The 19,318-nt window shown below is 43.7% G+C and overlaps 1 protein-coding gene across 1 annotated transcript in view; it reads right to left on the bottom strand.

The window, feature by feature from the left end:
- LOC117365985 (cell wall protein DAN4-like) overlaps positions 1 to 17,867 on the bottom strand; it is a 143,237-nt gene extending 125,370 nt beyond the window's left edge. Inside the window, exon 1 of the mRNA XM_033957004.1 lies at positions 17,691 to 17,867. Within this exon, the coding sequence (XP_033812895.1) occupies positions 17,691 to 17,775 (85 nt within the window). The 5' untranslated portion in view covers positions 17,776 to 17,867. The remainder of the gene's footprint in view (positions 1 to 17,690) is intronic.
- Positions 17,868 to 19,318: the final 1,451 nt, after the last annotated feature.

The following is a 19,318-nucleotide window of genomic DNA, read 5'->3' as shown; positions in this document are numbered from 1 at the left end:
AATTTATCAAACAAGTAAGTTTTCAATGATTTCTAAAAGAATAATAAGACTGGGCTTGTAGAATAAGAGTACTCCACCAAGGGATCCTTTTACGAAGCTGCGTTAGGGCATTAGCGCGCGGAATAGTGCGTGTTACATTGCCGCGCATGCTAGACGCTAACGCCAGCAAGAGAGATGTCCCTTAAAACCAGGTGCAGGCATTTTATATCTGCCTTACGTCTAAATATCTGTGCCTATATTTTTAAAGTAAGGACATAGTAGTGTTTTTTAATAAACTACATACTCTCCCCAAACACCACCCTTTTACAACCCTACTGTCAAAACATATACCAACACGTCAAAGCAGGTACGTTCAAGAGATATTTTCAAGAGACCACATACTTCTGAAAATTATTTTATAAAATTGCACCCCATTTGGCTTGACTTCAGCAGTAGCTTCCGTCTTAGCATCATCACATACAGACTTTGTTTGTAAAGAAATCTTGAACCTGTTTAATATTTCCCTCAGTCTGAGCCAGAGACTGTTAAAGTTTTTTTTAAAAGAAAGCTTAGGCCTCACAATGACCTTTTTGAGCAGTTTTCCTTAGCTTACAGCTCCTTACTTTGTAGGAGCAGCCAGGGTAGAGTCTTGGTGGTACCAAAGTGTTTTCACTTTACAATTGTAGGTTTTGTGTACAACTTAAACTCAGCTTAACATAAGAATAGCCAGTGGCGTACCTAGCATATGTGACACCCGGGGCCCATCATTTTTTGGCAGCCCCCTCCATCTGTACGAAAAACATGATTTTTAGTAACAAGCCACACCTCACACATGAATACCTAGGAAAAGGCAGCATCTTACATACTGCAGTGAGCAGTACAACATCAATACACGCATTGTAAAACTAAACAAGCCAGACTAGTACAGATCAATCCTACACCGTCAATCCTAACAGAAAACCATGTCTTTCGAACACAGAAAACACCTTCGCCTAGTATGGAATATGTCATCACAAACTAACCTCTCCCCCTTTTACAAAACTGTAGTGTGGATTTTAGCCACGGTGGTAACAGCTCTGACGCTCATAAAATTCTGAGCATCAGAGCTGCTACCACCACGGCTGGTGCTAAAAAACACTCCACAGTTTTGTAAAAAGGGGGATAAAATAGAAATACATAGACAAAGGTTAAATTGAACCAGAAAGAAGCTGAACTCTGCATACAATGCAATACCACAGAAACAGTGACACATGTCTCTTAAAGCAATAAATAAATAGAACATTTTTGTTCTACCTTTGTCTTCTCTGGTTTGTGCTTTCCTCATCTTCTTGTTACTCTCTTCCTTCCATCCACTGTCTGCCCTCTTTCTGCCCCTATATGGCATCTTCTCTCCTTCTATGCCTCTTCCAGAAACCGTATGCCTCCCCCTTCCATCTCTCATTTCACCCCCCATTGGTCTGGCATCTCTCTCCTCTCCTTCCCTCTCCCACACCTCTCTTCTGCAATCCCTTTCTTCCCTCATTTTCCTTTTCAATTTATTTTCTGCATCCATCTAGATTACGTTCTTACTACTCTCTCATCAATTTCCTTTTTTTACTGCCTACCTACAGCTCACCACCTCTTTCCCTCACCCCCTCCAGTATTTCCCTAGCTCAATCATTTTCCCCCTTCATGTGCCCTCCTTTTATTTATCTCCTCCTTCCATCATGTGTCCTCTTTCTCTACCCCTTCCATCTAGTACCTTCTCCTCTCTCTGTCCACTTTCATCATCTGCTCCCCTCTTTCTTTCCTCCCATTTCCTTCCTGCATTTGCTCCCTTATCTCTCCCATCTGCACTTCCATCCAGCATAGGCTCCCCCTCTACCCGTCACACTACCATCCAATGTCTGCCCTTTCTCTCTTCATCCACCCCTCTTCAATCAGCATCTGCCCCCTTTCTTTCCCTCCAATCCAGTTCCATCCAGTATCCTTCCCCCTTATGTCTCTCTCCCTTTTCCCTGTACATCAATTCCATCAGCACCACCCTTCCATACCACTCTGCCCCTTTCTCTCCCCGCACTACTCTTTCATTCCAGCAGTCCTGCTCCTTTCTCGCGATGACTATAGCTGCCGGCTGCCAGCCCACTCTGACGTACTAGCTCTGGAGCAGAGTTGGCAGCCACGTGCTAGAAGGTCCCGTGATGACTCCTGGCTTTGCTCCGGAAGAAGTAAATTACGTTCGGGGGGGAGGGGGTGTTTGACCCGGCAGACGCAGGGAGTTGTGGCAAGGACCCGTGATGACTGCGTCTGCCAGGTCCACCCCCTCTGACATAACTTACTTCTTCCAGAGCAAAGCCAGCAGACGAGTCATCGGGGGACCTTCCTGCACCTCAGCGCAGCTGCCGACTCTGCTCTAGAGCAGTGTTTTTTAACCTTTACACCCATGGACCGGCAGAAATAAAAGAATTATTTTGTGGATTGGCAAACTACTAAGACTGAAATTTAAAAAACACATTTTTGCCCCGTCTCCGCAAGCTCAGTCCCCGCAAACCATCTGATCCCATCCGCACAAGTCTCAGTTATGATTTTATATTGAACATATTTTATTCAAAAAGAAACAATATTCTGTACAATTGTCATTTTATAAATATAAATATACAGAGCAAGGACCAACAAAACCCCTGTCTCCCCTCCCCTTCACATATATCCCCTCTATTATCAAGAAAACTGAACAAGCCAAATTATTATAGAATGCTACACAGAAATATCATGCTAACAGAATACTGAAGTCACACATGACAAGAATAGTGTTAGGGGAGTGCAATTAGGGCAACTGTTAGTAAAAAAAAAAGTATTAGAATTAGTCCAATAAAAAGATTACCTTATTTCCATTTTCTATTTATGTTTATCACTACAGATACAAAACTACTTTATTCTAAAACAACAAAATAATAGTTTTTCTATCTTTTGTCATCTTTGGTTTTTGCTTTCCTCATCTTCTCTTCAACTTTCCATTCCATCCAGTGTCCACCCTCTTTCTCTGTCCTTTCCATTTTTCTCTCCTCCCTTTCCCTCCCCTCATGCCCTGGCATCTTTCTCCTCCCCTTCCATCTCCCTCCCCCTCCAAACTCTGGCATCTTATCTCCTTCCCTTCCCTCCCTTCCCGATGGTCTAGCATTTCCATCTTCTTACCTTCCCTCCCTCCCATGCCCTGGCATTTCTCTCATCTTCTTCGCTTCTACCTCTCCCTCTTCATGTTATAGCATTTCCTCTCTTTCCTTTCCCTCCTTCCCTTCCTCATGGACTGGCATCACTCTCTCCTCTCTCTTCCCCTCAATTGGATGGCTTTCTTTCTTACCCTCCCTTCAATCGGATGCATGATGTAGCATTTCTCTACACCCCTCCCCCCCTCTGATGGGTACCTCTCTCTCATTGTCGGCAGCCTTCACAACTCGCTGCTCTGCTGGTTCCTGCCTACTTCCTGCTTCTATGAAGGCAGGACGTGACAAAAAGGAAGGCCAGACACCAGCAGAGCAGTGAGTTGTAGAGGCTGATGCTGCTAATGTCGGAAGAGGAAGTTCCAGGACAGTGATGCAGATGCTGACCTCAGGAGCACCCCCCTTATGGTCTATAACATTAAAAAGGGGGATAAATCCTTCTTCAGGTATATTAGTGACAGAAAAAGGAACACAGATGGGATAGTGCGCCTTAGGAAACCAGACGGGAATTATGTAGAATCGGACTCAGATAAAGCCACACTACTAAATGAATACTTCTGTTCAGTCTTTACCTGCGAGGCTCCGGGATCCGGTCCGCAGCTGCAGACAAGGGAAAGCTCAGAAGACCCGTTTCGAGATTTTGAATTTACGTCCAGCAGTGTCTACTATGAACTTTCAAAGCTCAAAGTGAACAAAGCCATGGGACCAGACAAACTACATCCCAGGGTGTTTAGGGAGTTGAGAGATGTCCTGGCGGAACCGTTATCTGCGCTCTTCAATCTTCCCCTAAGTACAGGAAGAGTCCCATTGGACTGGAAAACAGCTAACGTCATTCCACTCCACAAAAAGGGATGCAGGACGGAGGCTGCAAATTATAGACCGGTGAGTCTCACATCGATAGTGAGTAAAATTATGGAAACACTAATCAAATACAAATTAGATATGATCCTGAACCATGAGAATCTACGAAATCCCCATCAACATGGATTTACAAAGGGTAGGTCCTGCCAATCCAATCTGGTCAGCTTACTTGACTGGGTAACGAAAAAGCTGGATATGGGGGAGTCCCTGGACATCGTGTACTTGGACTTCAGTAAGGCTTTTGATAGTGTCCCACACCGTAGGTTATTGAGCAAGATGAGTTCGATGGGATTAGGAGAAACATTAACTGCAAGGGTAAAAGACTGGCTCAGAGGTAGACTTCAGAAGGTGGTGGTAAATGTTACTCTCTCTGAAACGTCGGAAGTGATCAGTGGAGTGCTGCAGGGCTCAGTCTTGGGTCCGATCCTATTTAATATCTTCGTAAGGGACCTGGCTCAGGGGATTCGAGGTAAAATTACATTATTTGTCAATGACGTCAAACTATGCAACATAGTAGAAAAAGCACAGTGCCCGACTGTATTACACAGGACCTACTCTTACTGGATCATTGGTCCTCAACTTGGCAACTAAGTTTTAATACCAAAAAGTGTAAGGTCATGCACCTTGGCAGCAGAAATCCATGTAGAACTTGCACCCTAAATGGTGAGACCTTAGCAAGAACTGCAGCAGAACGAGACTTGGGAGTAATCATTAGTGAAGACATGAAGACTGCCAATCAAGTGGAGAAAGCTTCATCCAAGACTAGACAAATGATGGGTTGTATCCAAAGAAGTTTCGCCAGCCGGAAGCCCAAAGTTATAATGCCGTTGTACAGATCCATGGTGAGACCTCATCTGGAATATTGTGTATAATTCTGGAGACCACATTATCAAAAGGATGTGCTGAGAATTGAGTCAGTTCAGCGAATGGCCACCAGGATGGTCTCAGGACTCAAGAATCTCCCGTATGAGGAACGTTTGGGTAAGTTGCAGCTATACTCACTCGAGGAATGTAGAGAAAGGGGAGACATGATTGAGACTTTCAAATATGTCACAGGCCGAATTGAGCTGGAAGAAGATATCTTTTCTCTTATAGGACCCACGGCAACAAGAGGACATCCGTTGAAACTCAGGGGTGGGAAATTTCATGGCGACACCAGGAAGTATTTCTTCACTGAAAGGGTGGTTGATCATTGGAATGGTCTTCCACTGCAGGTAATTGAGGCCAGCAGCCTGCTGGATTTTAAGAGAAAATGGGATAAGCATGTGGGATCACTTCAAGGAAGAAATTAGGGGGTGGGTCATTAGAGTAAGAAGACTTGTTGGGCCGTGGCCCTTTTCTGCCGTCATCTTCTATGTTTATACCTGGGGTCGACTGCCCCCCTTAGTACACCATTGTTTGAAAATGAGACATCTGAGGCACAATATTTACACTGTGTGGCTTATTTTATTAAAGCCTTTTGTAAAATGCATATAAAGCCATGGGAAAAATACGGTACATGTATTTGGCCTCTTATACAGAAGCAGCACAGCCATCAGAGGTTTACATATGCATGTGGCATACTTTGGATATGTAGATGACAGCAGTTTCACATGTAAGTACCAGTTTTGCAAAATTGCATATGGGCAGCCAGTTAAGGAGCTGAGCCTCAGAATTCAATTTGAGACTTGCTTGAGGTGGTTTTGAACACCAGAGGTACTCCAAATCCTAGGTCCAAATAAGCAGGTAATTTATACTTAGGTGCTTATTTTTGAAGCATATGGATGTCTTAAAATGCACAAACGGGTATGCATGTGCCTGAAACATCCCAATTCTGATTATGCAAAGGCAGCAATGGGACATCCAACACTGCAGTATGTCCAAATGGAAAGAGGACATGTCGTGAATGCGTTTTGGACAGGACTAGGGAGGAAAAAAATCAGGCCATCCAACAGCGAGAGCCAAATGGGAAGAAACATCCACGTCTAAAATGAAGGTTAGATCTGTTTCAATCATGTCTAGGGTATAAAAAGATGCTCTGAATGAACAGCTGACCATTGGACAGGATTAAGGCATGACACCTCCTCAATCCCCCAGTGGTTGCTACCAGGCTTTTGCCCCCCTTTTTACAAAGCCACACAGCCGAGTGCCACACGGCAAATGCTCTTGACACCCATTCAATTCGTATGGGCGTCAGAGCACTTACCGTGCTGGCCCGTGCTGCTGGCTTTTGTAAAAGAAGGGGTTTGTGACAGGACTAGAAGAAAAGAGCTGATACCAGCGAGCCCTCCAGGAACAGAAAAATACCTACAGACCCTAAATACAAGGGTTCTTGAAAAAGTTTCCACACTTTCATAATTTTGCGGGCTCAGCCCAACTCATTCTCTTCTCATGGCATTAAGAAGTTAGTAGGACGCTGGGAAAAATGTATTGTAACACAGGGTGAATTATATGGAAAAGTGATGTAATTTGCTTTTGAAATATTTAATAAATAGTGTTTAAAAAAAAAGTGCAAAAACCTTTTGAAGATCCCTCGTATATAAGCTGCCTGAAGCAGTGGTGTAGTAAGGGGAGGCGAGGGGGGAGGCGGTGCGCCCTGGGTGCCATGTTGGTGGGGGCGCTGACACCCTACCTCCTCTCCACCCTACCTCTTCCCATTCCTCCCCTCCACATGCTTGCCCCCTTCCTCTCCCCCATACATCTAGTTCTGTGGTCTCAAACTCAAACCCTTTGCACGGCCACATTTTGGATTTGTAAGTACTTGGAGGGCCGCAAAAAAAATAGTTAATGCCTTATTAAAGAAATGAGAATTTTGCATGAGGTAAAACTCTTTATAGTTTATAAATCTTTCCTTTAACTGTTAAAGGAAAGATTTATAAACTATAAAGAGTTTTACCTCATGCAAAATTCTCATTTCTTTAATAAGACATTAACTATTTTTTCTGCAGCCCTCACAGTTAAAGTTTAACATCTTTCCTCTCTTAGAACTGACACATTTCAATCACTATATTGAAAATAAAATCATTTTCCCTACCTTTGTTGTCTGGTGACTTCAATTTTCTGTGCTTTTAACTATGTTTTCAGGGCCTTCTTGTCCATTGTTTTTCTCTCCTTTTTCACTTTCTGTCTTGCATTAATCTTTGGCATTAACTTAACATTCAATGTTTCCATTTTTCTGCTTTCTTCTCAAAATCTACTTTTTTCATGTCTTCCCTTCCCTTCCTATCTCTCTCACTTTCTCTCCCTATTTCCATAGTCTGACATCTCTCTCCTTCCTTTCTCACCCTCCCTCCTTACTTTCTCCTGGGCTGGCATCTGTCTCCTTCCCTACCCCCCATGCCCTGGCATCTCTCCCCCCCCCATGCCTGGCATCTCTCTCTCTCTCTCCTTCTTTGGTCTGGTATCTCCTTTCCTTCTTTCCTTTTCCTCCCTCGGACTTGGCATCTCTCGTTCCTCTTCCTTGTTTTCCTTCTCCCTCCTTCCCTCTCCCCAATTGGATGCATCAGCATTTCCCTCCCCCCTTCCCTGTGCAGCAGCAGCAGCATTTCTATTTCTCTTCCCCCCCTCCCCCATGCAACAGCAGCATTTCTCTTTCTCCTTCCTTGGACACGATGATCGATAGTTGGCTCCCTTGTTGCAGTCTTTTTTCTATTCAAAGCCGCGGGTGGCAACTCCTCATGCAATGCGCGTTTGTGTCAGAAGCCTTCTCTCTGATGTTGTGATGTCAGAGAGGCTTCTGACGCATGCGCGGATCACGTGAGAAGCCGCCACCCGCGTCTTTCAATGGAAAAAAGACTGCAGCAAGGGAGCTGACTCTCGATCATCGCATCCAGAACGCGGGCCACAGAATAGTACCTGGGGGGCCGCAAGTTTGAGACCACTGCTCTAGTTGAAGTTATTGTTTGTGGCTGTCAACAATGTGCTCTTTGTGACCACGTCGGCTCTCCCGCTGATGTCACTTCCAGGTGCCACATATAGGAAGTGGCGTCAGAGGGAGAGCTGATGGGGTCGCGAGGAGCACATTGTTGACCACTGTGAGCAGCAACTTTAACTAAAGGTACGGGGAAGAGAAGGGGGGGCCCTCGCGGCAGGCAGGATCGGGGAAGGTGCGGGGGGGGGGCAGGGGAGAGGCGCCACTGCCCCGGGTGCCTATCCCCCTTGCTACACTACTGGCCTGAAGAGTATTGAAGTGATATACATTCAGGTATAGTAGGTATTTTTCTGTTCCTTGAGGTCTCAATTACAAAATAAAAGAGTTGAAGTGGGATTTAAACCTGGGTCCCTTGTTTTAAAGTACATTGCACTAACCACTAGGCTGCTCCTCTGCTCTGTAGGGATGTCTGTGTGGCTATTAACTGACAGACAGCCTTGTCCCCCTACTGTTTTTTTGCTGTTCGTATGTTGGATGCTTCCGTTTGTACAATGGCTGCTCACGTTGGATGACTTCAGCACCCGGACGTCCCTCTCACGTATTCTTTGAACAGGAAATCCTGATGAATTTATTTCCTTTTGGAAAATACACGCGAGATGAATGCTCATTTTGGGTGTCATGAGTTGGATGTCTTTGCAAAAATGCCCCTCCATGTGTACTCCAGAGGAAGTGTAAATGCCAACAAGGACATTTTAAGGCAGACTTTAGAGAGGACTTAAAAATCAGAATTGACATGTCCTGGTCAGGAAGTTTCAATTTCCACCAGTATAGGAAAGGATATGCTGACAGAGAACATTGTCTAAAACACATGCTTTCGTGGAGATGAACATGTGGACTGTGCAGTGGTAAAGTGAGGAGGGTTGGGGGGCAGACCCAGTGGCGTAGTAAGGGTGGGCAGCACCCTTCCTCTGCCCTTTTCCCCAACCCCTCCTGCCGACGTCTTCCCCACCACCCCCATACCTTTTTAACTTCTCCGGCATGAGCAGCGCGGTGTCTGCTAGCCCTTTGATGTCACTTCTTAGGCGTGGGTCCCGGTCGTGACGACATAGAGCACCAATGCTGGCGTGGGCAGCAACCTTGTGCTGGGGAAGTTAAAAAGGTACGGGGGAAGGCAAGGGGCACATAGCAAGGAGAGGAGTGGAGGGAAAAGAGGAGGAGGGGTACTGTGTCCTTAGGAAAACGGTGCCTGGGGTGGACCGCACCCCCTTTACTAGGCTACTGGGCAGACCACCCCGGGCACTATCTTGGTGGGTGTGCCAACACCTATCTCATCTCCGCCCATGTACCTCTAACTCTTTGCCATCATAAGCAGCATCTCCAACCTGCTGTTTGTGCCGGCCTCAGCTCTCCCTCTGAAATCACTTCCTGGTTGCAGGATCAGGAAGTGACATCAGGGGGAGAGCCGAGGCTGGTGCAGAAGCAGGTTGGAGATGTTGTTCGCACCAGTGAAATTAAAGAGGTATGGAGGAGGGAAGGCACTCATGCAGCCGTGGGGGAGGTGGGGGGGGGGTGAAGAGGGCATTGAATGCCACCGCCCTGGGCACCTCCTACCCTCTCTATACCACTGGGAAACCCGTACAGCAGCAGCACACATTTTTGCAATTGTCAACATCTAAGGGTTATCATGGCAACATACATGTGTTTGTCTGCCATTGTACTCATGCTTCCGACAATTTTAGAAATACTCCAAGCAAGGTCTGTTTACAGGACATTTCTTGGCCTGGTTTTCCATTTCACTGAGCCTTACAAAAGCTGTGGGGGTCTTCTTATTACCTGGCTTTTCCCCACAAGTTTACAGCATTCACAGAATAATTATCAGTAACCCTAAAACTGCCAGACTTCCACCTTTTACACAGAAGCAGGAAGACAAATATATTTCACCAGTCTTGGACTCTCCCTTAATCCTAGAGCTAACAGGTTTTCATCTTCCTCCACTTGAGGACTGCACTTCATTCTGTTAGAGCTGAACCATTCCTGCCCTGGACCCTAGGCTGGTATCTAGCCTCGGGGAATTCTGCTCCTATATACCAGGTACCGACTATCTCCCTCAGTACTTTGTTAAAGCACCATTCTCTTGCCTGTCTCCGAGCTGAATGCTCTTCTTCCAGAGATGCCATCACCTTATTACTTCGGTCTCCACCCTTTTAGCCTGGAGAATTTTTCCTTCCCTCACTCCATTCATAGCTGCATGCTACAAGGACAGACTTTTTCAGATTCCCTAGCATTAGAAACGGGGGCAGTAGAATACCTTTTTGACTGGTGGGGCAAGAGAAACCAATCTCTACCAATTTCATAGCCTCACTACTAAGATCTCTAGTTGTTGATGCTTGTTAGGCAATATATTGGTGGAGCAACGGCCCCTGTGGCCCACCCCATTCCACTGCCTAGGATTAGAGAGCCCTACTTCCTGGGAAACTTTTTCCTGACTTTGGGAGGGCTTCTTTCCCCCTGGGGTTCGTCTCTCTCTCTCAAGGCTACAAGCTCTCCTTTGAATAATTTTCTCTCCAGGACTGCAGTGTTAATTAGACCAGTGGATGAAAGATGACTCATCAGCTTCCCCTAGCTTCTCTTAGTCCAGCCCCCCTGACTCCAGGCCCCTAATGCCTTCTGGGAATTGTAGTTTAACACCTTTTGAATTCCTGAATTTACTTCCTTGTGCCTATGCAACCAGGGGCCACCTATCACAAAATATGTAAATAAATGTGTACTTTTTCGGCCTGCTCAACCATGCCCTGATTGTGTCCCCTAAAAATGTCTGCATCCTGGCCAAATGGATATATAAATATTGGATTTCTGAAATTGGCATTGATATATGTATGCAATCTACCCCTACACATGTAAATGCCGCTGTTACCCCATTTAGATGCTTCTGAAATGATCTCCATTGTTATTGTGTGTCCTATCATTTTCATGGAATTTATTTAGTGACAACAGTTTTTCAAGCACAGACAAATATCTTGTTCATAATGTCTGTTTGCCTTTAAACAGTTATAATATCTTGGCATAAGAAATAAACAAGGCAGGCTGGAGCTGGGAAAGGCATGTAATCCGGATGTGCAAGGCACTGTATGTCAGGTCTGGCATTTCCGTCTTCTACAGTGGTTGTCCCTGTCCCTGGGGCAATGTAGCAGATCTTATAAACAGAATTTGTGACAAAGAAGACATTTTCCAGCTACTCGTGTTTGCTTTTAACATCCTGCACTCGTCTGTGGCTAAGACAGCTTTGTTAACCGGCTCTGATGTCTTAGGACAGATTGATATAGTTCTGGTTTCCCCGCACAGCTTATGGGGAAGTACTATTCTGCTTTCCCCCAAAGAAAGAAATAAGAATGCAGTAAAAATCAGGATCCACAAGTCCTGCAAAAAACAAAACACGACAACAAGAAAACAGGGGAGAGGAATGCTGTGTGAGCATTTGCATTTTGATAGGCAAACACAGTCTGACTTGCACATGAGTATGGTCTGTGGGAACTTTGTGAAATGTTTTCCCTGCACATTACATCAAGCCCCTGGTGGATTTAACCATTAGGCTTAAAACAATGCCTTGAGGCTGAATGCAAGAAGCAAAACATATCAATTAAAGGAAAGGCAAATCTTAATATGAACAATATCTTTTCTTCATCAGCTGGGATGAGACGAGCAGAAAAGAGAGAAGAATCCCTCCTTACTTTTGGAAATTCATCCATTAGAGCACCTGACCCATCTGTTAAAATAGTCTGTTTAGACCTCCTTTTGAATTTGAAACATCCAAAACACTAAGGGCTCCTGTTACGAAGCCGCGGTAGCGGTTTCAGAGCGCGCGATGTTTCATCACACGCTAAACCCTGCGCTAGCCAAAAAAACTACCACCTGCTCAAGAGGAGGCGGTAGCGGCTAGCGAGGCCGGCGGTTTAACGCACGCTATTACGCGCTTTAAACCGCTACCGTGCCTTCGTAAAAGGAGCCTTAAGGGCCTCTTCTATTAAACTGTGCTAGCAGTTTCTAGAGTGGGGAGCTGCGCTGCTCCCGACGCTCATAGAGTTCCTACGAGTGTCAGGAGCAGCGCGGGCCATTCAGCGTGGCTCTCTGCGCTAAAAACTGCTAACGCAGTGTAGTAGAAGAGGGGGGTAAATGAAACATCCATTAAATTGTGTTATTTTTTGCTGCTACCATTAGGCACAAGAGCAGTGTGAGGAATTACTAGGTGCTCATTTTGCAATTTTTTAGTGCAAACTAATAAATAAAAATCCCTCAAACACGACAGTAGAAAATGTTACAAAACAAATCAACAGCAAGGAGCTATGTTAAATAAAAAAATACCACCCAAACTACAAAATTTTAAATAGGAACGTGAGGATCCTAAGACCACCTGTTCTGAGAGCTTTATCCAGAACCTTTGTTGCCTTACTGTTTTCATTTTTTATTAAATTTATATAAACAGATATTAACATCATATAATATAATATTTACTAAAAAGGCAAAAGGTACATGTAAATTAAACTGAAGTCTGACAATAGTCATCGAAAAGTCTCCAAACCTTGTTAAAATTTGATAAATTGCGCATTTTAACAGCAGCAATCTCTTCATATTTCCTTACTAAGCAAACAGCATTTCACCAAACACATTCAGATAAAACTGAGTTATTTTTCCAGTTTGCTAAAATTTGTTGTATCGCTATTCCTAATAAAATATCTAATAACCTAGCTTCTGATTTTGCAAAATATGTGATAAAGCTAAAGATCGTAAAACAATATGAGGGGCATAATCATGAGAAACGTCTAAGTCCGTTTGGGCCTAAGTCACAAGTCGCCCAAAGTCGGACACAGGAAAAGGTCCTTTTTTGAAAACTATGTCCAGCATATTTTTTTTTCTTTTGAAAATCGTCTAACTGAACGTCCAGCTGTCTGATCGTCCAGACCGCTAAGTCGTCCAAAAATTTGTCCAAGTCAAAACTTAGAAAAAGACCTTTTGGGTGTGGGAGGGGCCAGAAAAGTAAGGGACTGGACACCCAGACATGGCACCAGAGTGGTGGGGTAACTTACAGGGCACTGCTGTAAACTTCACAAAAAGGGTCCCACATACACATCTCACTACAGCTCCCTTATAGGTCATGGTAAGCCCCCCAAAACACCAGAATCCACCCATCTACCACCCCAATAGCCCTTATGGCTGCAGGAGCTACTTATATGGCAATACAAAAGGGTTAGGGTTTTTTTTGGGGGGTGCATATTTTACCACCCCCAAGACCACTTAAGCCACCTCTATACAACTCTACTAGGCTTTCCTATGCCAGGCTGCCAGGTGTTGATGTTCTGGAGGCAGATATGTAAAGTTGTTATTATGATTTTTAGGGAGGGGATCAGTGATCACTGGGGCAGTGTGTGGGGGTCTGTACTTTGTGTCTGCAGTGCTTATCTGGTCACTTTGGATACATTCTTGTGACTTAGACCCAGTTTTAGATGGCCTAAGTCACAACTTTCAGGTTCCGTCTAGGCAGTGTTGTAAAACTTTCGGTTATACATGCAGTACGGCTAAGTCTAGGATGGCCCACATTCCGCCATAACCCCACCCTCGACATTCCTCCTGAAACGCCCTTTTAGCTCTGGTCATTCAGCAGCTCTGTGAAGGCCTAGGTTGTTTGTAAATACATCTAAAACCCGGTTCGATTATTGACACTTGGATGACTTGTCTTTTAGATCATCCAAGTGCCGATTTAGGCTGGTTTTTAGATGTTTTTCAGTTTCAATTATGAGCCCCTATGTTTATAAGTCAACAAAATTTGAAAATGAAATATTACTTCAATTTTACTCCATATGGAGTACCAAAACTGCTTCACATTTGGGCAACTGTACAACATGTGTTGCAGAGTCCCTGTCTCTGACTGACAAGGCCAGCATGTCGGAGATCCACCCCTTGGCAACCTAGACACTTTGTACGGTGTCCAGAGAGCATGATGAGCAACATAAAACAAAGATTGAATAATGGAAGCTTATAAAAGTGGATGATAGACTCTAGTCCAAAAAGTTGCTTAAATCTCCATATCTAAAACTTCTCCCAATTCATTCTCCCAAATATGTTCTAAAACAGAACATCTAGCATCACTCTTGAATTTGAATTTTCTGAAATCCGAAGAAGCCTTCTTATTTTGTCTATAAAACCCCACACAGAAATCATATAAATCAGTATTTCCTTTCTGTGCTTGCTCTAATAATGTAGAACTTTTCAAGCAATGCTTGAGTTGTAACCAACGATAACACTGTCACGCCCTAAACCATATTCTCTGCTCAATTCCTCAAAGGATTTAAAAGTATTTCCATTCAATAACTGGACCCAAGTTCCAAATCTCTTTATTTTGCCAATCAACCCAACTAACTGTAGATCCTTGATTTTTAATTTCAAGATTATACCATAAAGAGATGAAATTGACAGATGGCCAAGAAAAATGCAAGCCATCTGCTAAAAAATGAAGCACTCTTGGAGTAGTTGATTGTAAAACAAGAGAAAATGGCACTACAGATGATGTTTGCATAGTACATAAATGTACATAAGGAGATTGCAAAGGCCAAAGCTATCTCCAGTTGACCATACCAATGGGAACTCTTCTACACATGCTCTATGAGTATGAACATTCAAAGGCATTACCTCAGATTTCCCCCAATTTACCTTATAACCAGACGCCATAGAAAACTTCCCTATCAAAGTAAACAGACCTTTCAAATATGTTGCCTTCAAGAAAAACATCAAGTCATCTGCATACAGTATGCAGCCAGTTTACAATGTATATCATAACTCACACCCTTAATCTCTCGACAATTTCTGACTGCACTTGCCAGAGGTTCCAATGCAATATTGAACAGCAATGAAGGCAATGGCCCAAGTATCAACAGTAATGTACATTCAACTAGGGCTAAGATTGAAGGCGGTGTCTCTGGGAAAGCCATCTCACTGCAGATATAAGTACAGATAAACTCTAGGTAGGTATTTTGCCCACTTATCAACTGGACCGTTTTGTAACAGCCTGTTTTTGTGCAAAAAGAACAGAAATGGCTTGGAAAAATACACACACAAAAACAACAAAAATTGTGAAACAGCATTGGATGTACCAGCTGTAGTTTAATAAGCGTCAAAAAAAAAAAAAAAAGCAATCCACAAAGGATATACTGTAAACAGTCATAAGTGACCCTCAGTAAAAAAAACAAATATATAAAATTACAAGTGACTGGACCCAGGCCATGTTTCGGCAAAACTAAAAATGCCTTCCTCAGGGGTCTTAATGAGTTTTTGGCTCCCCTGGGTTAAGAACGAGTTATGTTTTTAAAGCTGTTCTTAAGTCAGATTTGTGCGTAACTCAGAACTTGTAGATTTTAAGATTCTTGCTGCATACCTCTGCTCCCAGCTGACGAAAGGGCCAACTGTTCCTACCAGTGTTCCTTCTAAGGTACAGCATACACAACCACACACTGTTCTTAATATGGCCATTCATCATTCATGAATCTGCTGCAGAAGAAGTGTAGGAGTCTAGGCCACTGGAAATACTGCTCAGTGAAATCAAATGAAGCTTCAACTGAGTTCTTAAGAACTTGGGCCATTGAAGTCCAAGAACGGCCCTGACAATCTGTTTGTGTCTTTCCCATTTCCTCCCTCCTATATTTTACCTTGGCTGTGATTACTCCCATCCTTCCCTAGTCTTCCTTTTTTTTTTGTTCAAAAAGTTTTATTGATTCTAACATATAAATACAGAGAAGAGAAAATATGGTAACAAGGCATGGTACAAACAAGTTGCACTGGAATGAGTGAATGGACAGAGGATAAGTAACTGTACCATACAACAAGCCAGTACACGCCTATCCATATGGTGGAATATCAGCGTAAGTATCAGTATAACATCTAGAGCAGTGGTTCCTAACTCTGTCCTGGAGGACCACCAGCCAGTCAGGTTTTCGCGATAGCCCTAATGAATATGCATGGGGCAGGGATTTGCATGCTTGTCACTTCCATTATATGCAAATCTCTCTCATCCATATTCATTAGGGCTATCCCGAAAACCCGACTGGCTGGTGGTCCTCCAGGACAGGTTTGGGAACCACTGATCGAGAGCACTGAGAGACACAGGGCTAGAGGTCAAATAACTACATCAAGAACTGAGCCAGCAGGTGGAAATACTGGGACTGTTATAGACAATAGCATTAGAACTCAACTGGATGTCATCATTCAATGGTACAGAAGGAATTAACCGGACTCCCAAGTTTTGAGATATGAGTTCATGGATTTGTGCTTTTCTGCTATAATGCTTTCATTGTATCCTAAGTCCCTCATATGCCGTATTCTCTCCTACCCCTTATACTTTTGATTTTATTTTCATTGTAAAACTCTTAGCTACTTTTGTAAGTTGCGGAATAGTACGTAAAATCGAAATGTGACAGATTAAGGTGAGGTATGCATTTAAAAGCATACTTTGGAAAACTGAAGCAAGCACATGTGTTAATTAGCCCAGAAAAATCAGATGTACAAGTAGGTTGTTGTTGATCTTGCCCTTTGATAATACATGTCCAGGGTGGGTGGGTAAGATATTTTTTCATTTGAATGCAATTTTTGGATACGTAGACAGGGTGATATATGTGTATATCATAGAATATAATTTTGATTGAATTTAAGTGCTGTTATAGTGTAAAATGACTTATTTTTGGCTTTAAAATGAATAAAGATAAATTAAAAAAAAAAAAAAAAAAAGATGCACAAGTAGGTGTAAATTTAGCTCATCGTTTTCCTGGGGTAATTTTTCAAAGAGGAAGTACCACCTAGTATTGTTTTGAAAATCTGGAAAATTATCCTTATCTAAAACTGGAAGGCAAAGCAGAGAACAACCGACACTCTTGAATTCCACTGACAGCTGAAGTGAGTGACTGGCTGAGAAATGATTCCCTATGGACAGCAGAGATCTTTCCTGCCCTTACTTTCCCAAATCCTTAAAGGCTGCAGTTATAATAACGATTGTTAACAAAGATCCAGAGGCTGAACTGAGAAATCACAGTTATTGCGATAGTTTCACTATTACATTTTAATACACTAAAACCATTTCACTACAAATGATCAGTGCAGACAAAACATCTTTTTCTACGTGTTAGATTTAGTCATTTTTGTCAGCTGAATATTTTCTAAATAATTTTGCAAAACCCACCAGATTAAACAGGCAACTATGATAATCTTTTTTATTCCCGCCAGCTCAGCACAATCTATGTGCAAGGTTCCAGTTTATAGTGAATGAAACATTGTACTTTTTAAACAGACCTGCCATATGTTAAAACTTCTCTGTGCTTGTCAGCCTGTACTATCGACGCAGTAGCTAAACAAAAATTATATCTAGATTGAAGTTTCTTGTCCAAGATGAATCATATCTACATTCAAACAGATGCAGTTTGAGATCGCATTAAGACAAAGCCTCCACACTCCTCCCATTTTAAAACAAGAATCTGAGGCAAATTCTGCTTGGAAATCTAATGTACAGCTTCCTTTCATAGCAGACGTTTCTGAGTTTTAACATGCGAGAAATAACTTGCTCCCCTTCCACCTATCTTTTCACCCAACAAAAAAACCCAGCCAGCACGCACTGTACAGAAGATGACAAATGAAACATGACAGCCAAGGCCGTGATAACCTGCGGATTCAAAGAGAAGTCTGCTGACAGGGGAAACTGAGCTGAAGTTCTGCGCTAGGGCACAGGAAAGTTAGAGGGAAGGAAAGAAAAAAAACCAAGATCAACGCACCATTTGCCCCAGCTAGGCAGAGAACGTTTGCCACAGCGAAGCAGAGAACGGCAGCTCCACAGGGCTTCATGGCTCCCAGTGACATTCCCTGCCAGAGCTCAGTTGGTGTCAGTCACTGTTGCTCGTTTCCCTGGGAGGTAGGATCTAATTAGCAAATGGAAAAGGTGTGCACCGCCACGGCCCCTTTCTGCTTATTTTGGGACTTTGATAAAGAACTGGAGGAAATACACATGCTCCCTCTGGGAGTTCAGTATATGGGGGATTTATTGTTCAAATCCTTCACAGGAACTTCTTTTCCTTGGCAGCCAGATGTGTTTTTGTTAATAAATCTATGTGGTTTTTGGTTGGGTTTTTTTTTTTCTTTTCTGTCTGAAGGCTCAGGAAAGGTTTTAAACAGGAGCTGCTCTTCCTTTAAGTTATCAGGGTGTACATCAGAATATATATATTTTTAAAATGTATGTTTTGGGATATTTTTTCATGGGGCATGTTTAGCAGCATGAATAAAAAATATGAAGTCTGGTCAATGAGGAATGACCTGTAGCAGTCAGCCAGTTTCAGGCAAGAGATGAAAGCACTCTGCAAACCACAAGTACAGCCACCAGTGGGTGGAAACAAGTCATCAGTTATCTTATCTGTCTGTGTTGGCTAGACTAAGGACTAGATTCACGAACCTGCCTGATTGGGTCCGACCCGTGCCCGATCCGGGCAGGTCCGATGAATTTCTCAAAGCCTAATATGAAGATGGGGGAGAGTGGAGGAATGCCCCCATCTGCCGGCACGGATCGCTGATGTGCGATCCCAACGCATGCGCAGAGCATCTGTAGATGGTCTGCACATGCATCTAGACCCATCCGAGCCGTGACTTTTAAAAAACTTTTTAGCCCAGCGAGCCCGTGGTTTTAATCCGCTTAAGCCCGTGGGTTAAAACCATGTGCTCGCAGTGCAGGGAAGGGCAGGATAGATTCGGGGCAGCAGGCAGGAGAAAACCGGGGACGAGCAGGATGGCAATTTGGGGCTAGCGGGCAGGAGAGATCGGGGCAGAGCAGGGCAGGGATGCGGCGATTCAGGGCAGAGCAGGCAGGAGAGATCCAGGGAAGAGCATCGGGGCAACAGGCAGGAGAGATTTGGGGCAGCAGAAAGCAGGGCGTGCAAAGAGCAGGGCAGAGAGCGGAGCTTCAATGGAGCTGGAGAGTCGGAAAGACGTTTTCAACAGATCCCCAGCAGTCGTTTCTTGGGTTGATCAGCCAGCCCAGTCGGTTTTAAAAATTTGGTTGGTGAATCGCGTCCCTGTCTACTTTGCATGCGTTTCTCCTCATTTGCATGCACGGATTCGAAGCAGATCGAAGGAGAGGTTAGTGGATAGTGCAGGAGGGAAATCTGGTCGCAAAAGGCTCGCAAACCAATCGGTACACGATCGGTTTGCTTTGTGAATCTAGCCCTAAGTTCCAAGAGCAGGAACAATCATGGGTGAATTTACAATAGGCACCTAAATAAAATGCATATAGGGGGCGCTTTTTTGTGTTTGCACAAACAGCAAAAATTAACACACAGTGAGGGCAATTCTATAAATGGCACAAAAACTTAGGCGCCCCAAATCTGTGCACCCAGATTTTGTTTAAGAAGTGAGT

This window comes from Geotrypetes seraphini, chromosome 1, assembly GCF_902459505.1.
Source record: "Geotrypetes seraphini chromosome 1, aGeoSer1.1, whole genome shotgun sequence".
Taxonomy (NCBI): Eukaryota; Metazoa; Chordata; class Amphibia; order Gymnophiona; family Dermophiidae; genus Geotrypetes; species Geotrypetes seraphini.
The sequence above is the reverse complement of the archived record's forward strand: the minus strand, read 5'-3'. Positions and strand labels throughout refer to the sequence as shown.